General features: G+C 39.2%; 1 protein-coding gene across 7 annotated transcripts in view; it reads right to left on the bottom strand.

The window, feature by feature from the left end:
- DDX52 (DExD-box helicase 52) overlaps nucleotides 1-23,746 on the bottom strand; it is a 30,147-nt gene extending 6,401 nt beyond the window's left edge. For 4 of the 7 annotated variants that reach the window (XM_063655501.1, XM_054456873.2, XM_063655498.1 and 1 more), the window contains exons 1-13: nucleotides 23,444-23,637; nucleotides 22,218-22,419; nucleotides 13,771-13,901; nucleotides 12,594-12,779; nucleotides 10,517-10,660; nucleotides 9,058-9,169; nucleotides 7,268-7,340; nucleotides 6,416-6,619; nucleotides 4,899-4,989; nucleotides 1,953-2,075; nucleotides 1,682-1,832; nucleotides 1,429-1,504; nucleotides 321-392 (exon numbers count right to left, since the gene is read on the bottom strand). In XM_063655501.1, coding sequence (XP_063511571.1) covers nucleotides 321-392; nucleotides 1,429-1,504; nucleotides 1,682-1,832; nucleotides 1,953-2,075; nucleotides 4,899-4,989; nucleotides 6,416-6,619; nucleotides 7,268-7,340; nucleotides 9,058-9,169; nucleotides 10,517-10,660; nucleotides 12,594-12,779; nucleotides 13,771-13,901; nucleotides 22,218-22,419; nucleotides 23,444-23,530 — 1,652 coding nt within the window. In that variant the 5' untranslated portion in view covers nucleotides 23,531-23,637. Of the gene's footprint in view, nucleotides 1-320; nucleotides 393-1,428; nucleotides 1,505-1,681; nucleotides 1,833-1,952; nucleotides 2,076-4,898; nucleotides 4,990-6,415; nucleotides 6,620-7,267; nucleotides 7,341-9,057; nucleotides 9,170-10,516; nucleotides 10,661-12,593; nucleotides 12,780-13,770; nucleotides 13,902-22,217; nucleotides 22,420-23,443 lie in introns of all 7 variants that reach the window. The other 3 variants (XM_063655502.1, XM_063655500.1, XM_054456874.2) reach the window with 2 other exon arrangements.
- Between the last annotated feature and the right edge of the window lie 805 nt (nucleotides 23,747-24,551).

Here is a 24,551-nt window from a genome sequence, read left to right as displayed (position 1 = left end):
TACTTCGGGAGGCAAAGATATAAGATAGCAAGATCACTTGAGGCCAGGAGTTCAAGACTAGCCTGGTTAACACAGCAAGACCCCATTTCTACTCCCCAAAAATCTAAAAAATATTATAGCCAGGCATGGTGGTACATGCCTGTAGTCCCAGCTACTCAGGGGACTGAGGCAGGAGGATCACTTGAGCCTAGGAGATCAAGACTACAGTGAGCTGCGATCATGCCACTGCACTCCAGTCTGGGCAACAGAGCAAGAAAAAAAGAAAAAAGAATGTATATACAAAGAGACAGACAAAGATACAGGTAAATTCAAGACTGTACCTTAGTAGTTTCTGAAAACCTTTTATGTATTCTGGTACAGGACACCCGGCCTGCTGTATAACATTGGCAACGCTGAAAAAGAAACCCATAAACATAAACTTGTATCTTTGCTAAATTGATGTTTATGAATGTAAACCCTCCGTACAACCTTATGGGGAACTAAAACTACACAAAGTAATCCACAAAGTGTTCTGATATATTATCAATTATTACCTGATGTAAGCACATTGGATTACAGATAGAACTATCCACTGGGCTGAAATTAATGCATTGATGAATAACTATGGATAGCAGCTATTTCAACATTTATCAAGCCCTATAAAGCTGGTAAACTCAATCTTGGAGGAAGCACTGACTGAAGCCAGAGTCAAGCTTAAATTCATTAAGTGAAAGTGCCTACTATGGGGTTGGCACTGTTGCCAAGTTTTTTGTGTATAGTAACTTCTTCACTCTTCACAACAGGCCTGTGTTTGTAAATACTATCACTATCCTCATTTCACAGATGGAAAACTGAGGTGCATAGTTACACTAATATTTGGGTCATGAGATTCACATGCTTGGAGTTGCTGAGGCCTATGGTGGACAGGCTGTTGGAATATACCCCCTACACACGCACATCTGAATCTGCTTAAAGCAATACAAAGGCTGACAGGTGGCAGAGCCAAAGCTCAGAAAGCACAATCAAAATATTTACCAAAACTGATAAACAGATCTAAGTACAAACCCCCTTTGGCCAAAACTAGATTTCATTAGCTAAAAATGTGAAGTGTTAATCATCATCAACCAAAAATTACTGTAGGCAGTCAAAATGCAGGAAACTCATCTTCTACATTAAAATCTAACATCAACCATTGAAAGAGTCCTATGAGTCTGAAACTTACAATGAACATTCCATTTTGAATATGTATTTCCAAATTCTAATAATGGAAGGGCAAAAACAAGGCCTTTTGATCATTTTTCCTTTCCCATGGCTAAAATTTGGTCAACTAACACCATTATCAGTAGAATTTGGGACACAGCCATTTTGTAATTATCTCTTAATTGAATATACATATAAGAATAATGAAGCAATTTTGCCAATAACACTAGGTTATTTTTTCTAATTTACCTTCTTAATAATGGCTTATCATCTTCAGTGAAAAATGTAATTGCTTTTCCCTTATTCCCTGCTCTTCCAGTTCGACCTAAGAAAAATTAGACCATTAAAAAACACATTTTGGGGGGAAGGAGGCTCTCAAAATTCTTTTATAAAAGTCACTGGATTTTCACAGCACTAAGAAGTGAGCATATGCGCAGGGAATAGCAGGGGTCCTAAGACAGATCAGTGGGTGACAGAGGGGAAGGAAAAAAAGACAACTCACCTATCCTGTGGATATATTCCACTGAGCTGGTTGGAAAGTCATAGTTGATCACCAAGTTCACACCTTTAAAATCAATCCCTCTTGCTAGCAAGGCTGTACAAATCAGAACCCAGATTTTTCCTGCTCTGAAACTGTGGACTGTGTTATCTCTCTGGTTAACAGAATATATATTAAATTGTTTTAGAATGAAAACAGGTACTTCATAAATTTAATGTCAATAGTTTAAAATCAAGTAGTTCTTCTGAGTTTCAAAGTATACATTTGACTTTACCTGTTGTTGTGTTCTCTCTGCATGAATAACATCCACATTAATACCCTCATATATGAGCTCATGAAAAAGTTCTTTAGCCCTTTCAATGGACTGAACAAAAACAAGAACAGGTGGATTGAAACCCTAAAAGAAGACAAAAATTGGCATACATAACTCAATCAAGAATACAATTGGTCATTATTTCATAATTTGATTGTAGTTTCTAACAACCCAATTCAATTTAGTGTACTTTCTTGGCCAAATTTCTTGGGCTAGTGGTCTAACTCTGCCTCCATCTTCGTCACCATTCTCTCCAATTGGTTATTTCCACTCAACTTGAACTATATTCTCCATCTTGCTAATTCCAATAATGTTGTCTAATCAATCCCCCTACACCCCCTTACGATAACAGATGCCCAAACTTTGAAATAATCATCTCTTGACTTCTGTGCCTCAAAACCTTTTTTTATTCTGCTTAAAATGAAAAAATAATTATCTTTTTAATTCATTGGGCTTTTTGGGGTGAAATTAATTTTTTTATTCTTATGGATTTAGGGGTACAGGTGCAGTTGTGTTACACAGATATATTGCATACTGGGGAAATCTGGGCTTTTAGTGTACCCATCACCCCAATGGTGTACACTGAACCCCACAGGGGGTATTTCATCCCTCACTAACTCATTATTTATCCTAATTCTGGTGCTCTCCCCAAGCTTAGTCCTTGGTTCTCAGTTCTTTCAATATAATCTTTATTTTACTGAGTTGACTCTCTACTACTATCTCTAAGTAAACTTGTTTTTTTTTACTACATCTGATGTCTGTGAATCTAAGCAAATTATTTTTACATTTACACTATCAAACCCTTACTCTCTCTCAAACCAGCTTTCTACCTTTTTAACTGTTCATATTAGAGTTTCTTAGCCTTTTTTTTTTTCTGAGACGGAGTCTTGCTCTGTTGCCCAGGCTGGAATACAGTGGTGCAATCTTGGCTCACTGCAACCTCTGCCTCCCAGGTTCAAGTGATTCTCCTGCCTTGCCCTCTTGAGTAGCTGGGATTACAGGTGCGCGCCACCACACCTGGCTAATTTTTTTGTATTTTTAGTAGAGACGGGGTTTCACCATGTTGGTCAGGCTGGTCTCGAACTGCTGACCTGATGATCCGCCCGCTTCGGCCTCCCAAAGTGCTGGGATTACAGGGGTGAGCCATCGCGCCTGGCCGAGTTTCTTAGCCTTTTTATGATGGCTTAAACATCTCTTTTGGAATCTAATGAAAGCTAAGAAACTTTCTAATAAGTAACTACTCATTCACACAAAAATCTTACGTATAATTTTAGAGGGTTTGCAGACCTCCCAAAGCTCATACATGGCTAAAAATCTCTGGTGTATAATCTCCAAGGAATATCCTGGAAAACCTTAAATTTCCTAGTACCAAATGATTCTCTTAAGAATATTAATAAAATACATTTAGCATTTACTATGTGCCAAGCACTATTATATAATAAGTACTATGCTTGTACTAATGAATTAATAGTAAAACAGCTCTATGAGGTAGATATTATTATCCCATTTTACAGACAAGGAAAATGTGGAAGAGAGGTTAAGTTGTGCAAAGCTATAGTGGTGGAGCCAGAACTACCCAAGTAGCCTGGCTCCAGAGTCCATGGTCTTAACCACTAAAGCAAACCATTCTATAGTCACCAGGTACTTGCAAACTTTTCCCTTTCAGCCTCCAACTATACTTAATGTCCCACCACTAAGGCTGCTGCCCTTATTTCTTCCTCATCTCTGCCTACCCCAGTTTAAAAGCCTGATTGGTTTCCTTACTTTCCATCTTTCCCATTACAATTCACCTTACATATTACTGTTTAACTAATTTTCCTTAAAAATTATGTAGTCACAATTAGCCAGGTGTGGTGGCAGGCACCTGTAGTCCCAGGTACTCGGGAGACTGAGGTAGGAGACTGGCGTGAACCCAGGAGGCAGAGCTTGCAGTGAGCCAAGATGACGCCACTGCACTCCAGCCTGGGTGAAAGAGCGAGACTCCGTCTCAAAAACAAAAACAAAATTATGTAGTCACATTCTTCAAAAACATCCTGACCCCAGCTCTCCTGTCCAACCTGGTTTTCTTTAATTCCATACCATAAACTGTTTGCCTTAGACAGGTAACTGCTTCATTAGTCTTCAAACACATGGTGTTCACTTCCACCTCTTAAGGCTTTACTCAAGCTGCTCCCCCAGCCGTCAATGCTCTTCCCCTCCATGTTTTATCCTGAAAATCCTTCAAGATCAGTTTAGTAGCATTTCTTCTATAAGGCTCAACCAATTTGGCTCACCCTGGTGGCCCCATTATGACTATATGGATGCTTAAAAAAGTACTCGTTAGCCCTTTATGACACTTTATCAGAGACTATCTTACACAAGTGTATTTATTTTATCCCTCTAAATAAGACTAAATTCCAGGGGCAGGGCTTAGGAGATTTCTTGTATTGTCCAGCGCTGACACCTCAGTACTTTTTAACTATGGCTTCTACTCAGTTCTTACTGAAAGGATAAAAACAGAAAACCCCACTCAGTGTCCTACAACACCCCAGTTCTTCTATAAGAAACCAGCGGAGGGATGGAGCAGGCAAATGTGGAAAAATGAGATTCTCTGGGCATCAGATAGATTGTTTCCTAGCCTAATCTGAGCTGCGAAAAGACAACTTACCATATTCTGAGAGGCAAGCTTCTGTCCCTTGGGATAAGAGTTAGGACAACGTGCTTCTTAACAATTTACTCCTAGATTACTAAATACGATGCAGGATGATCATATAGTTAGCACAATGTACTTGCTTATCAATTTACCAGTGGATTACTGAATATGAGGCAAGATGATGATGATACAGTGCTACCACTGTAATAGCCTCCCACCAGTAATATAAGACTTGGCAAACTTTACCAAAATTCAAGAAGGTAATACAAATATACCTTTTTAACAAGTTCTCTCATGGCCAGAAGTTTTCCAGTCTCAGATCCAACAAAGAGAAGCTCTTGTTCTACAGTTTCTACTGCAGAATTCCTGAGAAGAAAATATACCTTGTAGTTTGTAAGAGTTAATTTTTGCTTTTTCCCCTGAACTCTAAATAAATGAAAAAATTTACACACAACTCCGACAAAATCAATTTTTCCACTGTCAATATTAATAAGTACTTAATTATTTATACTTTAACTTGAAGACAAAATTGTTATTTTTAAATGCTTTCTTCTAATTTTAAAAATATCTTGAAATACCACCCATTAAAACTTATGTTTCAGGCATAAATTTTCATGTATTTGATTATTTAGTTATAAAAAATTTCTAACTGTAAAATTATTGAGTAAAATAATAAAAACATTTTTAAGGTTGTTATTACACATGGTTAAACATTTTTCTTAATGATTAGCAAAGATTTATTTATAGACCAACAGTTAGGGGTGAGATATATTAAGACTTTATTAATACTCTGTAAGATGTTACAATGTACTGTGTTGTATTATAAATATTTTTCCCATTTAATTATGTTTATCTAAATATATTTACATATAAATTAATTATATGTAAATATGTTTAATTTCCCATTTAAATTATGTTTATGGTGAACTCATTCTGCTTTCCTCTTTTTTTTTTTTTTTCAAGATGGAGTCTCACTCTGTCACTCAGGCTGGAGTGCAGTGGGGCGATCTTGGCTCCACCTCCCAAGCTCAAGCAATACTCCTGCCTCAGCCTCCCAAGTAGATGGGATTACAGGCACACGCCAATTTTTGTATTTTTGGAAGAGACGGCGTTTCGCCATGTTGGTCAGGCTGGTCTCAAACTCCTGACCTCAGGTGATCCACCTGCCTCTGCCTCCCAAAGTGCTGTGATTACAGGTGTGAGGCACCGTACCCAACCTTGCTTTCTTCTTATAAACAGGAATTTTAGGTTTAAAATAGGGTATTCTTTACTGTTCCATTGGCTACTTTTTCACTTAATATGGTACTACAAACACTTTTTCATATAGCTACAGTCTTCCTACATCATTACAGGGGTTACATAATAATCCATCAGGTAGCAATATCATAATTTCTGTAAACTTTTTTCTGTCACTGAGCATTTATTTAGCATAAAATGCTCCCCAAAATATTTTTTAAAAGGAAATATATATCAAGTGGCTCAATAACATCAGGTTCTTCCTCTGTGGTCCACTTATTTAAGCCATCAAAGAAACTAAATCTTCTAGGTGGCCACAGAGCTCATGTTATACTCTGTGGATGGAAAAAAACACCTAAAAGCATGATGACAGGAATGTTAATATGACAATGTAAAAACCTTCTTTTAGATTACTCTAAAATAACACATTTCAATCAGTAAAACTCTCTCCCTTGCTAGTCTCAGGCCAAGAAACCTATCTCCTTCAGTCTTTAAAAAAGACTTGTATTTAAAAAAAAACAAATCAGTGTGATAATGTTGAAAAATAATTAAATACCTTGCTCCAATGGACACACTGATGACATTGTCCAGGTTGAGTTTGCACCACTGTTCAACATCATATGCAAAAGTTGCACTGAACATAGCTCTTCGGACCTTGTGGGATGTGCAGGCCAGGAAAATGGAAGCCAGCTGGTCTCTGAACCCAGTTTTGCCATCTTCAAACAGTTTATCTGATTCGTCTACTACAAGCCACTCAACACTAAGAAATAACAAAACAACTTGTGGATACTGAACTGAAAGATCCAAGACACTTCACTAAACCGTGGGGGCAGTGGACACATGAGGAAGCCAAACTATGATGCTGCTTCTCAGTCCCACTTTATCATGCCAGAAAAAAAAAATAAGAAAAACAAGCAGGTGATATGGTTTGGCTGTGTATCCCCACCCAAATCTCATCTCGAATTGTAATCCCCACGTGTTGAGGGAGGGACTGGCTCATGGGGGCATGCTCTCTCTCTCTCTCCCATCTGCCACCATGTAAGATGTGCCTTGCTTCCTCTTCTGCCATGACCGTAAGTTTCCTAAGGCCTCCCCAGTCACGCCCTGACTTGTGGGTCAATTAAACCTTCCATTCTTTACTTCATTGACCCCATCACCATTGCTGAAAGATGCAAAAAGGTCTAGGGGAATTCTGTACTAACTGCTTATCAAAATGTGTAACTTTCTTCCAGACAAGATAGTTTTCTTTTCTATGAATTTTTTTAAAAAAACCATTATTCTCAGTGCCAACACTGACTGAAGGTAGCAAACAGCAAGCTCCAAAGACAAAAAATACAAGCAATGGAGGACAAAATATAATCAACTAAATTAAAAATACACACGAAAGACATGAAAATATAATCTATACCTTGTTAGGTCGATTCCGGGGGGATCTTGCTTTAATAAATAGATTAGTCGATTTGGAGTAGTCACAAGAATATCTATAGGAAAAACAAACGGTAGAAATTGCAAAAACAGGATTTATCCCTCTTGAACTAGGAATTAAGCCTCCTCAACTTGTTAATAACCTGAAGTGGGAAGTAGTCATAGCCAACAACACAAAACTATTATATCCCTACTTTCCCTTTATTATATCTGACCAGCTTTCTCTTTTTTTTTTTTTTTTTTTGAGACAGGGTCTTGCTCTGTCACCCAGGCTGGATGGAGTACAATGGTGTGATCATAGCTCACTGCGTGCAACTTCAAACTCCTGGGCTCAAGAGATCCTCTGGCATCACCATTCTGAGTAGCTGGGACTACAGGCACATGCCACTGCACCTGGCTAATTTTTATTTATTACTATTATTTTTTTGAGACAGTCTAGCTCTGTTGCCCAGGCTGGAGTGCAGTGGCACGACCTCGGCTCACTGCAAGCTCCGCCTCCCGGGTTCACACCATTCTCACTCCCGAGTAGCTGGGACTACTACTAGCTGGGACTACAGGCGCCCGCCACCACGCCTGGCTAATTTTTTGTATTTTTAGTAGAGATGGTAAATTTTTTTTTACTTTTATTTTTGTAGAAACAGGGTCTCCCTATGCTGTCCAGGCTGGTCTCGAATTCCTAGGCTCAAGCAATCTCCCTGCCTCAGCCTCCCAAAATGCCGGATTACAGGCATGAGCCACAACACCCAGCCTCTTCTCAATTTCTAAGAGGAAAGAACAATTTAATTTTCAAACCTTTTTTTTCCCTCAGGAAAATCATTTTTTTTACATGGAATTTTATGCAGAGGCCCAAGATTTAAACAAAACAAAACAAAACAAAACAGATGAAAGCTTATCTCCAAGTGGACAATGTCAAAAAACAAAAAGAAAGAAAAATAGATGAAAGCAGATCCTCTGGCTGATATAAGGGTGAGGATGTAAGCCGTTCTTTTTGTTTTTTTTAAGATGGAGTCTCACTCTGTTGCTCAGGCTGGAGTACAGTGGTGCAATCATAGCTCATGGCAGCCTTGAACTCCTGCGCTCAAGTGATCTTCCCACCTCAGACTCCCAAGTAGTTAGGACTATAGGCATGCACCACCATGCCTGGCTAATTTTTTTTTATTTAAAAAATTTCTTTTAGAGATGGAGTCTCGCTATGTTGCCAAGGCTGGTCCCAAACTCCTGGCCTCAAGCAATCCTCCCACCTCAGCTTCTCCATAGCTACAGGTATGGAGAAGATTACAGGTGTGAGCCACTACACCCAGCTATGCATGCCATTGTTGTCTGCCAGAGTATTTCCATGGCAGATTAAAAATCAATGGTATAAATCAGAATTTTTCAGCCTCAGCACTGTTACCACTTTGGGCCAGCCAAGTGTTCGTTCCAGGGGACTGTCTCTTGTGCACTGCAGAATGTTTAACAGCATCCTTGGCTATAGGCTAGTAACTACAGGCTAGTAGCACTGCTCCCCAGTTGTGACAACTACAAATGTCTCCAGATTATTGCCAAATGTCCCTGTGGTGAAAGGTGGAGGGCAAGATTGTCTCTAGTTGAGAACTACTGGTATATATTTATGTATAACTTCTCAGTACAGTGAGAAGGAGATCTCTTTAGTTCTTCTAAAATTCAAATTTTATACATACATGACTATATTTTAACAACACTTACATAGCAATTAGGATATTTATAATTTCCAGATTCCTTACATGCTCTACATCCCATGTATGAATTCCTTACCAAACTTTTTAGATGATTTAGGTCCAAATTTCTTGGCTGCCACTGCTGCTTTGTGGATCATGTGTATTCTGAATCCTGTTCCCTCAGAAATTTTTATTAACTCTCTGTGAATCTAAAAAAAAAAAGATAAAAACATTAGCTGCTACCATACCTGGACAAGATGTATACTCTCTTTTACATGATTAATGAAATAAATCTATTACCAACCCATGAATATCTGAAATTAAACTCACAACAATCTGTAGATTAACCTGAAATCTCAGCATTTTGAAACTTCAATGCCTAATAAGATTCAATAATTTCTTCAGGTGGAATAAACTAGGTCCCAGAGATAAAACTAACCTATTTCGTATTGTTTTCAGAATACAGTACTACTGGCCAGGTGCGGGGGCTCACACCTGTAATCCCAGCACTTTATGAGGCCCATGTGGGTGGATCACTTGAGGCCAGGAGTTCGAGACCAGCCTGGCCAACGTGGCGAAACCCCATCTCTACTAAAAACACAAAAACAATTAGCCAGCTGTGATGGTGCGCACCTGTAATCTCAGCTACTTGGGAGGCTGAGGCAGGAGAATCACTTGAACCTGGGAGGCAGAGGTTGCAGTGAGCCGAGATGGCACCACTGCACTCCAGCCTGGTCCACAGAGCATGACTGTCTCAAAAAAAAAAAAAAAAAAAAAAAATACACACACACACACACACACAGTACTATTACAAGACTATTTCATACTTGATATGTGTTTCATATTAAGCACATTGGGAGGGTAGAACAGATCACTGTATAGTTTTCCCTTCTCAAAAAAAAAAAAACTGAGATGAGTCAGGCATAATGACTCATGCCTGTAAGCCCTGTACTTTGGTAGGCCAAGGTGGGAGGATCACTTGAACCCAGGAGTTCAAGACCAGCCTGGGTAACATAGGGAGACCTTGTTTCTACAAAAAGAAAAAAATTAACCAGGCGCAGTGGCATGTGCCTGTAGTCCCAGTTCCTCAAGAGGCTGAAGCGGGAGATCTCTTGAGGCCAGGAGATCGAGGTTGCAGTAAGCCATGATCACACCACTACATGCCAGCCTGGGTAACAGAGTAAGAATCTGTGGCTAAAAACAAATAAAAAAACCAAACAAATAAATAAAAACCAAAACTAAGATGAGTACTCCTTTTTTCAGATGAGGAAAATAAATGTCCAAGAAGGACTATATTTCATTAGCCTTTCAACTTCAAAGACCTTAAAGCATTTACCAAGAAGTGTAAATATTAAAATCACTGTGTTTTAGAAACTTACAGAAAGACTTAAAAGACTTGCCCACATGGAGTAAGATCCAGCACACTGTGCTGTGTAAAGGATACTTGACCATGACAGAAGACATGGATGGGCCTAAGATCTTTTTATTACCTTCAAATAAGAAAGATCACTGAAGTAAACACCAATCACATTCTCTTCAAAAGCTACAAGTCATACCTGGCTGGCAAGTTCTCGTGTTGGTGATATAATCAGGGCTCTGAAGCCTTTATTTGCAGGTTGTTTCAGCTGCATTAAAATAGGAATGCTAAAAGCTAATGTTTTTCCAGATCCAGTTGGAGCAGAAGCCAGAAGTTCCCGACCCTAAAAAGATAGGGTATATTAAATACTACAAAGAAAATACATAAATTTTTCAGAGCCTGGTCAAATAATGCTACCAGCCATAGAAAAAAACAAATACAATTTTACATAACGAATCTAATCTTTCAAGTCATATCTGCTTTCCTAACATCATCCATCCATGCCACCATCACCCCAACAAAGTTTCTGAGCATTGCCCTTAAATTCCCTTTGAATGAGTGTAAAGAATACGGATAACTAAAACTCAAAGATAACCCATAACCTAAGTTATATCCATTATTTCAATTTTTCTTTTCCACTAAACTATTGTCAAAATAAAATTATAAAACCAACTTTTTGTCCTGGTATCTGTATTATTCAATCACTAGGGAAGGTTTTATTAAACAACAAAATGGCTGAAGAAATAAAAAATGGCAATGACCTGAGGGACAGAGTAATTTACAGGAGACAATTTTCAAAAACTCACTGTGATTTTTTTTTTTTTTTTTTTGACATGGAGTCTCACTCTGTCACCCAGGCTGGAGTGCAGTGGCGTGATCTCGGCTCACTGCAACCTCTGCCTCCCAGGTTCAAGTGGTTCTTCTGCCTTGGTCTCCCGAGTAGCTGGGATTACAAGCACACGCCACCACGCCCAGCTAGTTTTTGTATTTTTAGTAGAGACAGGGTTTCACCATATTGGCCAGGCTGGTCTTGAACTCCTGACCTCGTGATCCGCCCGCCTCCGTCTCCCAAAGTGCTGGGATTAGAGGCGTGAGCCACCACACCCGGCCCACTGTGATTTTTTAAGCTTTAAGCTAAAGCCATGACAGAAACAATCTTAAACAAAAATTAAAAGCAAATTTACTATAACATGAGTCAACAGCATCATTTAAATGTATGAATGTATTCTTATTTCAGCTCTCAAAGAAAACGAAAAGGACTAGTATAGAGATGAAAAGGTATCTTATATCCTTTGGAAACCAGAACTGAAGGCCATCTCGGTTACATGGGGAAAAAACCCAACTCTCATTGCTACAGAAACAAACCTCAGAAAAACTCAACATCCGAAAACCTAAGTTAATCCATACCTCTATCAACAAGTGACTGGATAACAAATTGTGGTATATTCATACAACATAATACTACTCGGTAACAAACTATTGCTCTATGTAATATAGAAGAATCTCAAAGCATTACGCAAAGTGAAAGAAACCAGAAATAAAAGATTAATGTGTGATTCCACTCATATAAAACTCTAGAAGAGGCAAAAGGAATATACAGCAGTAGAAATCAGAATAGCAGTTGCCTCTGAGCAGGGGCAGGGTGAGGACTGAATGGAAAGGGCACAAGAAAATTGTCTGGGGTAATACCTATGTTCTCTATCTTCACTGGAATAGTGGTTACACAGGGTATGCATTGCTGAAACTCACTAAACTGGGCACTTAAAAATCTATGCATTTTATTGTATGTAAAGTACACTTTAATAATAAAAAGTATTCGGAAAAATAAGTCAGTTTATGTACAAGAACTTTAGAAAGCATTTTTATTTCTGGAGTAGTTCCTGGGCATTATAAACTAAATAATGAATGAATGAATAGAACATAATCCCCATTCTCCAAGGGGTTACACACTAGTAAAATGAAAAAGATAAATATGATTGGTGCGAATACAAAGTAGTGTAAAATGTAAAATAAATGTTGTAAGGAAAAGAACACACCAAATACCACGGAGAACTGCAATGTGGGGGAAAGGGTACTAGAAAAGGAAGAAGATCACATCTAGATGGAGTGATCAAGACAACTTTTATGGAGGCACAGGCATTTGATGAACCTTAAAAGGAAGTGAAGGATTTTAACAGGGGAGATAAGGTGGAAAGAAAGAGTTCAAGAAGAGAGAGAAGAGAATGAGCACACACAGAGGAAGGAATGTTACAGGCATTCTAGATCTTCGTACTCACATGCAGCATAACTGGGATGGCTTGCATTTGGATTGGCGTAGGAATTTGGAAACCTGCATCTAGAATGTTCTGAAGTAGTCGAGAATTGATTTTATATTCCTGGTCAAGTTGCTGAAATGTAGCAATTGGGTCAGGAAGATCGGTTCCTTGGACGTGAATTTTGTGTTTATTCCGCAAGAAGTTTATCTGAAAAGTGAAGTAAAGAGGCCACCATGGATATGGCCAAATAAATACATTCTCAGATGTTATAAAGCAACATTAATAGTTTCTGGGATAACCTTTAGCAGCAAATGAAACTTTTTGGTTAAATCCAAGAATCAAAACATCACAGATATTAGGTACATTTCATGCCCTTTCATAGAAAACCTTCATAAAATGTCTATGCTTTCTTCATATTAATGTGTTACTGTCATAGTCATAACTTCTAACCTTAAATAAACTTCTTAGAAGGCAGGCATTGAACCCATCTACTATTTTAATATGGTAGTTAGCATACAAGTATCAATGCTTTTTGATGATTTACCCTAAAACTCTGCTTATTAAAACTGAGTGCCAAAAAGTGGAGTCTAGTAGTGTTGATTTGGTTTGTTTCCCCATTCTCTGGACCAGAGACAGCCAAATTCTGGTTTCTGGGTTACTGAAGCATTGCCATAGTAATCCCTGAAGTGAGCTGAATACACCTCTCCATCAGGAATACGGCAGGTGTACAGCAGACACAAAAAAGGCATATTTGTTGTTTCTTCCATATCCTACTCCTCTGATTCCCAAGTCATAAAACACCTTTCTTAAGAATTCTAACCCTCTAATCTGTGTCAGAGGAAATCCTTCTAAACCGGTGAGCTCAACACAGAGAAGAAAGGGAGCCAAATTTTGTTTGTTTATCGAAAGCAGTTACGAAATTTTAAAAATTTAATTCTAAACATACTATCAATCTTGAAACTTGAGCAGGTCAAGAATTTTATATATATATCGGCAATTTAAACTTTAAAATGTTCACCCACAGCACAAATGCCTACTTTGCTTTAAGTTTTCATTAAAGTAAAATCTAAATGAATGTAATTAACCTTCTATCTTAACAAAACTATATTCACGTTAACAACAGAATAACCCAAATCCAGCGAATAAGTCACTAGGTCAGAAAATATATATACTTTTGGCCCCAAAATATTTTTCTAACCTTTTCTTTTCTGAGATTCTCCAACTTTCCGGAAGTTAGTTTACTTTCTCTCTGAACTTTTTTGTCTTCAATCTTTGCTTCTACAGATGACATCCACTGTATAGTAGCACCTTCTTCTTGGGAAGTAATTTCTAAAATATATTTTTAAAAAGTAAAAGATTTTAACAGTCTAGGCAACATAGTGAGGACCTGTCTCTTCAAAAAAAAAATTAAAAATTAGTCAAGGGTGGGTGGTGGTGCAAGCCTGGAGTCCCAGCTACTCAGGAGGCTGAGTGGGGAGGATCATTTGAGCCTGGGAGGTTGAGGCTGCAGACAGCTGTGATCATGACACTGCATTCCAGGCTGGGTAACAGAGAAAAACCTTGTCTCAAAAAACAAAAAAAAAAAAGAAAAAAGAAAAAAAGGTTTTAATCTTGGGTGTATGTGTAGCAAGAGAGCCATACCTTCACACTAAAAAAGGAAAGAAAAAGTACAGCTAATGCAACTAGATAAGAGAAAGTAATAGGATGTATAAAAATGGAAATGAAAAGGCAAGTTCTGTGTTGGTATGATCAGAGCTCTGAAGCTTACTATCTTCCCTTTGTTGGCTGTTTCAGCAGTGTGCTGAGTATACTTGAAAACAACAGGGGACTAATTGAAAAGCAACTTAAACAATGATAAATTTCTTTCTTTCTTTTTTTTTTTTTATTTGAGATGGAGTCTTGCTCTGTCGCCCAGGCTGGAGTGCAGTGGCGCGATCTCGGCTCACTGCAACTGCTGCCTCCCTGGTTCAAGCAATTCTCTGCCTCAGCCTCCCAAGTAGCTGGGATTACAGGCATCTGCCACCATGCCCGGCTAATTTTGTTTTGTATTTTTAGTAGAGACGAGGGTTCACCATCTTGGCCAGGCTGGTCTCAAACACCTGACCTCAAGTGATCCGCCCGCCTCGGCCTCTCAAAGTGCTGGGATTACAGGTGTGAGTCACTGTGCCCGGCCAAACAATGAGAAATTTCAATAAGGCAGCCAGGTTCTCTATATGTAAACAACCAACAACTAAAAAATAAATATAATGAAAGATCTCACTTAAAATAGCAATGAACGGCCAGGCGTGGTGGCTCATGCCTGTAATCCCAGCACTTTGGGAGGCCAAGGCGGGTGGATCACCTGAGGTCAGGAGTTTAAGACCAGCCTGGACAACATGATGAAACCCTGTCCCTACAAAAACACAAAAATTAGCCAGGCATGATGGCAGGTGCCTGTAATCCTAGTTACTCAGGAGGCTGAGGCAGAAGAATCACTTGAAGCCAGGAGGTGGAGGTTGCAGTGAGCTGAGATTGTGCCACTGCACTCCAGCCTCGGCAAGAGCCAGACTCTGTCTCTAAATAAATAAATAAATAAATAGAAATGAACATAACACAATACTTTGAGCTACTCAGTATTATAAAGATAGCCATTCTCCCTCAATCTATGAAGAACACTAGCCAATTAAAACTAATGGCAGAATTGTTTTGGTGACTGGACCAGCTGACTTAACAGTTTGCATGGGAGAATAAATATGTAAGACTAACCTAAATTTTTTTTTTTTTTTTTTTTTTGAGATGAAGTCTTGCTCTGTCGCCCAGGCTGGAGTGCAGTGGCATGATCTTGGCTCACTGCAACCTCTGTCTCCCAGGTGATTCTCAGCCTCCCGAGTAGCTGGGACTACAGAGGCATGCCACCATGTCCAGCTAATTTTTGTATTTTTAGTAGAGACGGGGTTTCACCACGTTGGCCAGGCTGGTCTCAAACTCCTGACCTTGTGATCCGCCTGCCTCAGCCTACCAAAGTTTTGGGATTACAGGTGTGAGCCACCGCACCTGGCCTAACCTAAAGAAATTTTAAGTTTAATAAGCAAAGACTAGTTCTACAAAGCAAAGACTAGTTCTAATTTCTAAATTAGTTCTAAAACTAGCAAAGACTAGTCCTAATTTCTTAATTTTTTTTCAACTTCACTGAGGCATAAATACATACAATAATCTGCATATATTTAAAGTATCTAATTTGCTGAGTTTTGACACATCTACACACCCAAAAAAGTATCACCACATTCAAGGTTATTTCTATCACTTCTCCAAATTTCCTCATGACCCCTTATAATCCATCACTCCATGCATAGGCAACCACCAATCTAATTTCTGCCACTATAGATTAGTTTGCCTTTTCTGGAATTTTATATAAACGGAATCATGTCATGTGTACTAATTTTTGTCTGGCTTCTTTCACTCAAAGATAGTTATTTTGAAATTCATCTATGTTGCAGCATGTATCAACAACTTACCATTTTATTACTAGGTAGTATTCCATTGTATGGATGTACAGTTCATCATTCACCTGTTGAGGGACATTTGGGTCATTTCCAGCTTTTGGCTATAAGTAATGTTGCTATGAAAATTCGTGTACAAGTCTTTCTGAAGATGTATATTTTCCTGTCTCTTAGGTAAATATTGACAAGTGGAATAGCTGGGTAATATGGTAAATATATGTTTAACTTAAAAAAAAAAAAAAGTCCCAAACTATTTTCCAAAGTGGTTGTACCATTTTACCATCAACACTGTGAGAGCTTGTTTCTGTACATCCTTGCCCATACTTGGTATGGTCACTCTTTTTTATTTTTAGCCATTCTAATGGGTATGTAGTAGTATTCTATTGTGGTTTTAATTTGCCTGATGGCTACTGATGTTGAATGTCTTTTATGTGCTTATCACCATGTGTATTATCTTCTTTAGTGAGTAGATACAAGTCCTTTGATATACATTTTGCAAATATTTTCCCATCTGTGGCTTGCCTTTTCATTTTCTTAATGTTATCTTTTGAAGAATGAAAATTTTTAGTTTCGATAAGTCCAATATATCAATTTTTTCTTTTTTAAAAATTTTTGTTGTTGTTGTTGTGCTAAGGAACCTTGACATATCTCAAGGCCACAAAGATTTTTTTCCTGAGTTTTCTTCTAGAACTTTTACAGTTTTAAAACTTCAGTCTGAGTCATCTGAAGTTAATTTTTGCTTACAATGTAAAGTTAGGTTTGATGTTCACTTTTTTCCCCATGGATCCAGCACCGTTTGTCGAAAAGACTTTCTTTTCCCCGCTGAATTACCTTATCACCTCTGTTGAGAACTAATTGACCATATACGCATGGGTTTGTGAACTAGCTATTCGGTTTCACTGATCTATATATAAGGGGGTCTTCAAAAAGTTCATGGAAAATCCCTATTATGAAGAAACTATGCAAAAATTTCAAAATTTTTTGCACCAAAATAAACTCATACCAACTTGTTATAATATGGGTGAACTGGATCTAGTCTGAGACACTAAAAAGGATAAGACAGCAGTTTGAAAAAAACAACATGAATTCTGTTTAAAACTGAAGCAAGAACAAACTTCAAATTTACAGTGAAGCTTGGGTAGAAGAATAGTGAAATCACTGATGCTTTATGAAAAGTTTATGGGGACAAGGCCCCAGAAAAATCACCTGTTTACAAATGGATAACCTGTTTTAAGAAGGAACAAGATAATATTGAAGATGAAGTCTGTAGCAACAGACCACCCACATCAATTTATAAGGAAAAAATTCATCTTGTTCATGCCCTAATTGAAGAAGACTGTTGATTAACAGCAGAAACAATAGCCAACACCACAGACATCTGAGTGTATATAACCAATTACAAGCTCATGCTTGTAATCCCAAATATATATATATGGTTTGGCTTACACCACATATATATTTTTTTCAAGATAGGGTTTTGTTCTGTCAGCCAGGCTAGAGTATACAGGCATGATCACAGCTCACTGTAACCTCACACTCTTGGGCTACAGCAATCCTTCTGTCTCAGCTTCCCAAGTAGCTGGGACTACAGACATGTGCTACCACGTGCAGCTAATTTTTTTTTTCTTTTTGGCGTCTTACTGTGTCACCCAGGCTGGAGTGCAGTGGTGTGATCTCGGCTTCGGCTCACTGCAACCTCCGCCTCCCAGGTTCAAGCGATTCTCCTGCCTTAGCCTCCCAGGTAGCTGAGATTATAGGCATGTACCACCACGCCCGGCTAATTTTGTATTTTTAGTAGAGATGGGATTTCACCATGTTGGCCAGGCTGGTTTCGAACTCCTAACCTCAGGTGATCCACCCACCTCGGCACCCCAAAGTGCTAGGATTACAAGCATGAGCCACCACGCCCAGCCTTCTACCTACCAAATCTTAATGAAAAATTAGTTGAGCAAATTTTCCATTAGATGGGTGCCAAAACCACTGCTCCCAAATCAGCTGCAGACAAGAGCAGAGATTTCAAAAGAAATTTTAAACAAGTGGAATCAAGGTCCTAAAGCATTTCTTTGAAGAACCATAACAGAAGATGAAACGTGGTTTTACCAGTTTGATCATAAAGACAAAGCACAATTAAACCAATGGCTACCAAGAGGTGGAAGTGGTCTAGTCAAAGCAAAAGTCGACCAGTCAAGAGGAAAGGCAACAGCAACAGGTTTTTTGGATGCTCAAGGCACTTCGCTTGTTGACTTTCTGGAAGGCCAAAGAGTAGTATCTGCTTATTATGAGAGCGTTTGAAGAAAGTTAGCCAAAGCTTTAGCAGAAATTTCTACAAAAAAAATTCTGCTAGAATTCTAATTGGGATTGCAATGATTCTGTAGATCACTGTGGGAAGAAAATATTGAGTTGCCTAAAATATTGGTATGCCTCTCCACTCCACTGGATTTTATAACATATAAGGCCATAGTAATTAAAACAAGCTAGTATTGGTGTACAAATACAGAAACAGAATAGAAGAGGTCCAGAGACAGACTTGAATATATATGGAAAATAAGTATACAATTAAAGTTGCATTAAAGTCCAATAGAGAAAACACGGATTATCAACATATGGTATTAAGACAATTAGTCAACATAAGACAAAACACCAACATATGGTATTAAGACAATTATGTTATTAAGACAATTATTCAGACATCTGAAAAAAATTTTAGTTCCCTATTCACTCCTTATACCAAATAAAATTTCAGAGGGTCAAAGATTTTAATATAACAGATTGAAACTACAAATAAGAAAACAGAGAAGTTGTTTTTTTCTTTCTTTTTTTTTTTTTTGAGACAGAGTCTTGCTCTGTCACCCAGGCTGGAATGCAGAGGCATGATCTAAGCTCACTGCAACCTCCACCTCCTGGGTTCAAGCAATTTTCCTGCCTCAGCCTCCCAAATAGCTGGGATTACAGGCGTGCACCACCATATCTGGCTAATTTTTTTATATTTTTAGTAGAGACGGAGTTTCACCATGTTGGCCAGGCTGGTCTCAAACTCCCGACCTCAAGTGGTCAGCCCGCCTCCACCTCCCAAAGTGTTGGGATTACAGAAGTGAGCCACTGCACCCAGCCTAGAATTTTAAAAAAACAAACGTAATGCACAGAAGGCCAAAAAGTAAATAAATAAGACAAGTGACATATGACAATCCGGAAACATATTTGTAAACGTAATATGCCAGACATAGAGCTAATTCCTTCAATATATGAGGTTTAATAAATTAAGAAGAAACAGATGAACAATGTAATATGATAAGGGAACAATGTAATACAATAAGGGTACAATGTACACGAAGAGACAAATTTACAAAAAGAGAAAAGTCTCATACCTTGCTGGAAGGCATCAAAGTAGAATAACTTTAAAAAAAACTTTGTTCCCTTTATGAGACAGTTGGTACTAAATGACCCAAATCATTACTAATTCACAAGCTCTTCAATTTTCCAGTTAAAAACAGATACATGCCTGGCTGGGCGTGGTGGCTCACACCTGTAATCCCAGCACTTTGGGAGCCCAAGGTGGGTGAATCACGAGGTCAGGAGATCGAGACCATACTGGCTAACATGGTGAAACCCTGTCTCTAATAAAAATACAAAAACAAAATTAGCTGGGCGTGGTTGGCGGGCACCTGTAGTCCCAGCTACTCGGGAGGCTGAGGCAGCAGAATGGCGCGAACCCAGGAGGCGGAGCTTGCAGTGAGCCAAGATCGCGCCACTGCACTCCAGCCCAAGCCACAGAGTGAGACTCAGTCTCAAAAAAAAAAAATAAATAAAAATAAAATTGATACATGCCTACACATTTATCATAGATCTATGGCCTAAATACATTTGTTGCCACAATGGTTACAGTACATAGCTGTGTATTTCTGGTGGCCCAACATTTGAATCCTTTTCCTAAGTTTGTGGTGTGTCTTTCTTATTGGTAAAGGTTTTATCAAACTTCCTTGCAGCCAGGGAAGAATAACTTTTACTGCAGCACTGTAACAGCAAAAGCATGCAAACAATGTACTAAGTGCCCATCACACAGTAACATGTCAAATTGATCATGGGGCATCCCTACAATGTATGATGGGCGACTATGCTGTGTTACAATGAACAAGGCAAAGTACTTTCTACTGATGCAATGTGTCTGGTGGATAAATCTATTTGTTAACTCTGCAATTCCACTTCTAAGAATTTATGGGACAGATATACTCACATATACATGCAAAGATAAGTAGAATGACACTGCAAAACTACAACAGCAAAAATGTGAAAACTATAAATATCTATCACACAGGAACTTGTTAAATCAATTATGCAATACACACAATGGGATACAATGCTGTGTTAAAATGAACAAGGCAATGTACTTCCTACTGATTCCAAACAACCTCCAAGATACATTGTTTTTAAAAAAGGGGAAGGTAGTAGGAGAGGTTCCCAACAGAGTGTATATAAAGTAATCAAAGTATATAAACAAAGTATGAGGAGTATTTGTTTTTTTTGAGTCAGGCATAAATATATAGGAATAGAGTGTCCCTAGAAAAATACAAAAGAAATTGATTAACAGTGGCTGCGTGTGGAGTAACAGGGGACTGGAGATAAACAATAGGAAGGAACTTTACTTTTCATCATTGTATAACTCAAGTGTTTACCAAAAAAAGATAAATGACTAGGAAACTTAATATTATAGATTAAAAAAATATAAACAGCCCTAGAGTACAGTACAAGAAAAAAAAAAAAAAAAAGGTCAGGCGCGGTGGCTCACATCTTTAATCCCAGCACTTTGGGAGGCCGAGGCAGGCAGATGAGGAGGTCAGGAGTTCAAGACCAGCATGACCAACATGGAGAAACCCCGTCTCTACTAAAAAATAAAAAAATTAGCCAGGCGTGGTAGGGCACACCTGTCCCAGCTACTCAGGAGGCTGAGGCAGAAGAATCCCTTGAACCTGGAAGACAGAGGTTGCAGTGAGCAGAAAACATGCCATTGCACTCCAGCCTGGGCAACAGAGTGAGACTGTCTCAAAAACAAACAAACAAACAACAAAAAAACAAAAACCTCTGTCAAAATGGACAAAGAGTAAGAAGAAACAATTCACAAAAGGTGAAATATTAATGTCCAGTAAAGCATACAAAAATATGCTTGACCAGCCAGGTGTGGTGGCTCACGCCTGTAATCCCAGCACTTTGGGAGGTGGAGGCGGAGGCGGGTGGATCACGAGGTCAGCAGATCGAGACCATCCTGGCTAACACGGTGAAACCTGGTCTCTACTAAAAATACAAAAAATTAGCCACGTGTGGTGGCAGGCGCCTGTAGCCCCAGCTACTCCGGAGGCTCAGGCAGGAGAATGACATGAACCCAGGAGGCGGAGCTTGCAGTGAGCCAAGATTGCACCACTGCACCACAGACTGGGCAAGAGAGCGAGACTCATCTCAAAAAAAAAAAAAAAATGCTCGACCTCACCAGTTATCAGTAAAATATAAAATTGTTTCAGGCAGGGCGCGGTGGTTCACGCCTGTAATCCCAGCACTTTGAGAGGTTGAGGCGGGTGGATCACGAGGTCAAGTGATCCAGGCCATCGTGGCCAACATGGTGAAACCCCATCTCTACTAAAAATACAAAAATTAGCTAGGCGTGGTGGCACGCACCTGTAGTCCCAGCTACTCGGGAGGCTGAGGCAGGAGAATCGCTTGAACCCGGGAGGCAGAGGTTGCAGTGAGCCGAGATCGCGCCACTGCACTCCAGCCTGGCGACAGAGTGAGACACTGTCTCAAAAAAAAAAAAAAAGTTTCATTCATTAGCTTGGCAAAAAAATTAACACCAATAATATTCAGCACTGACAAGGACTTGGGAAGTCATTTTGTAGTATTTTTCAGAGAAAGGGTACATACCCTTTCACCATATGATGCTACTTTTCGGATGGTATTCTGCAGAAATAACAGTACCTGTAGAAAAGGATTTACGTATAAATACCTTTACTTAAAATTATCTTTGCTGTAACAATATTTCTAATGACAAATACCTGGAAACAACCTGAGTGCCATCAGCTGACAAATGACCTTACTGTCTGACTTGTAGCCATAAGCCTGTATTATTTTTATAACTGAAAAAAATTAAAGAGAAAAAACATGACAGAAATCAAACACTAACCTGAAGTCATCGTCTTCCTTTTTTTCTTGCTCTGCTCCCTCTTCCTTTCAGTTAGGCTCTCTTCTTTTTTCTCTCCATTTTGGGGCTTCTGATGTGTTTGTGATGCTCCACTGTACACACCTGAGACAGACTTCTTGTTTCCAAAAAAGTCCAGTCCCTGAAGCACCTCCGAAGAATCAAAGTCATATTTCCTTTTTCCTATCTAAAACCCAAAAAATTTAAAATGAAACCTACTGACAGAATACCATTGCTTTCATTCAAGCAAGATTGTTCAATGACTCCTCATCTTTTCTACCCTTTCACCAAGTATCTGTCGAGCTAACAGGTGTCTGGACAAACGGAATCTGAAGAGACTTTCTCTGACCTCATAATAGTAACATATTAATATTAGCAATGAACACATATATGCTTACTACATGTCAAGCAGATTTCTAAGCATGTTTATACATATTAAATTGCTTCATATTTACAACTCTATAAGGTAAATAGCAGTATTATGAATGAGAAAACCAAGGCATTCGGAAATTAAGTAACTTAAGGCAGGTCTAAAAATGAGTAACTGGCAGACTTAGTAGCATTTAGACCCAGATAATCTGGCTCCAGAGTTCATACTCACCAGTTAGAGAAAGAAGAAACACATGTCACACGCATATACACATCCAAACAACAAAGTAGACATTCAAGATTTTCCAGAATTGGGCCCCAATTGACCTCCCCCGATGTATGACTACTTCTCTAGGTAAGATCCCCCATTTCTTAATCGCTCTTCTCACTGGTTACTTAAGCCATGGGGTTGAAGCAATAAAAAGAATCACGCCCAGTACAACTATACGCATGCCAAGCCAAACTTGGGGAGACTATAGTAAGAGAATCTGTTTTCTCCATCTTTGGTGGTTTCTGTTTTCGAAATTCCTTTCCTCTAGGTTCGGAGAAAAAGTTCCTTTTGAAAGGAGGATTCCAACTTTGCTTTGAATAAGAGGGAGGAAACAGCGTTTCCGTGCCAGGCCCAACTAGGTCTACAACAGGATAGTTAAAGAGCTTATTCAGAAGGCTTGAACCGAGCAGCCGTGCAGGCAAGCCGAACACAAAAGGAAGCAAAATACCCTAAGGGTGGGGAGAGCCAGGCCACGGGTGTCCACGTGCGCCGGCCTCCCCGAGCAGCGGGTTCATTCCCAGGCTCCTGCTCCTTCTCAGTTACTCGGCCCTCGGTCCCTTGGGCACAGTACCTGGAATCGAGCTGCGTCTGCCGAGAAGCGTCTCGTGTCGAATTTGGCCCCCGCGCCGAGCCGGCGAAACAGATCGTGGACGTCCATCTTTACCCAGAAAGCGCCACTGTTCTACAGCGCCTGCGCAGACTACTTCCCGGGCCCCGGGCAGCGTCGGAAGAGGGCGTGAGCGTAATTGGCTCCTGTAGGCGGAGCCTGGCTGGGTGAGAAACGAGGCTATTTTATTATCGCGTACTCCGTCATTATTTATCTTTTTTTTTTTTTTGAAACAAGGTGTCTCTCTGTCGCCCAGGCTGGAGCGCAGTTGCGCAATCGCAGCCTCGAACTCCTGGGCTCAAGTGATCCTCCCACCTCGGTCTCCCAAACTGCTGGGACTACAGGCGTGTGTAAATTCTTTTAAAAAATATTTATCAGTATCCTCTTATGTTGGGCACTGTTCTAGACTTTGAGGGATACTACAGTAAACAACATCTTAAGATTCCCCTTACGAAGCTTACATTTTAGTAGGGACAACAGATATTGTTAACAAATAAGCAAAATCTCTGTAAAGTAATAAATGCTATAAAACAAAAAGGTGTAATTGATAGAAAAAATGATGAGGGAGCTGACTTAGTGAAATTCACTCTGTTGAAGTGATAACTTGAGCTAGGAGGAAGCAACCTGTCCAAGATCTGGGAACAGCATTCCAGATAGGGGAAACACGTGGCTGAAGGGAAAAAAATTGGAACCTTGAGGGAATAGAAAGAATGCCGGTGTGACTGGAGCCAAGTTGCAGTCTGATAGAGTAGTACAGATAAGGTTGGAGGGACAAACAGAAGCCAGATCTCACAGAATCTTGTAACAAGGTCATAGTAAGGAATTTGGACCTCCACCTTGGGAAACTATTTGAAAATTTTTATGGAGAGAAGAACATGATTTAGTTTATCACATTTAATTTTTTATATTTATTACATCTGTACGAAATTATTTACTGCTTATTGCCTCTTCCTCTTCTGGAACGTAAGTCCCTGAGCACAGGGATATACTTTGCTTCTCTGTGTATCCTCAGTTTCTATGCACTTTGGTGAATGAATGAGTGGATGTTTCATAAAGGATTACACTGGCTATT

This window comes from Pongo pygmaeus, chromosome 19 (assembly GCF_028885625.2).
Source record: "Pongo pygmaeus isolate AG05252 chromosome 19, NHGRI_mPonPyg2-v2.0_pri, whole genome shotgun sequence".
In the NCBI taxonomy this organism is placed as follows: domain Eukaryota; kingdom Metazoa; phylum Chordata; class Mammalia; order Primates; family Hominidae; genus Pongo; species Pongo pygmaeus.
The sequence above is the reverse complement of the archived record's forward strand: the minus strand, read 5'-3'. Positions and strand labels throughout refer to the sequence as shown.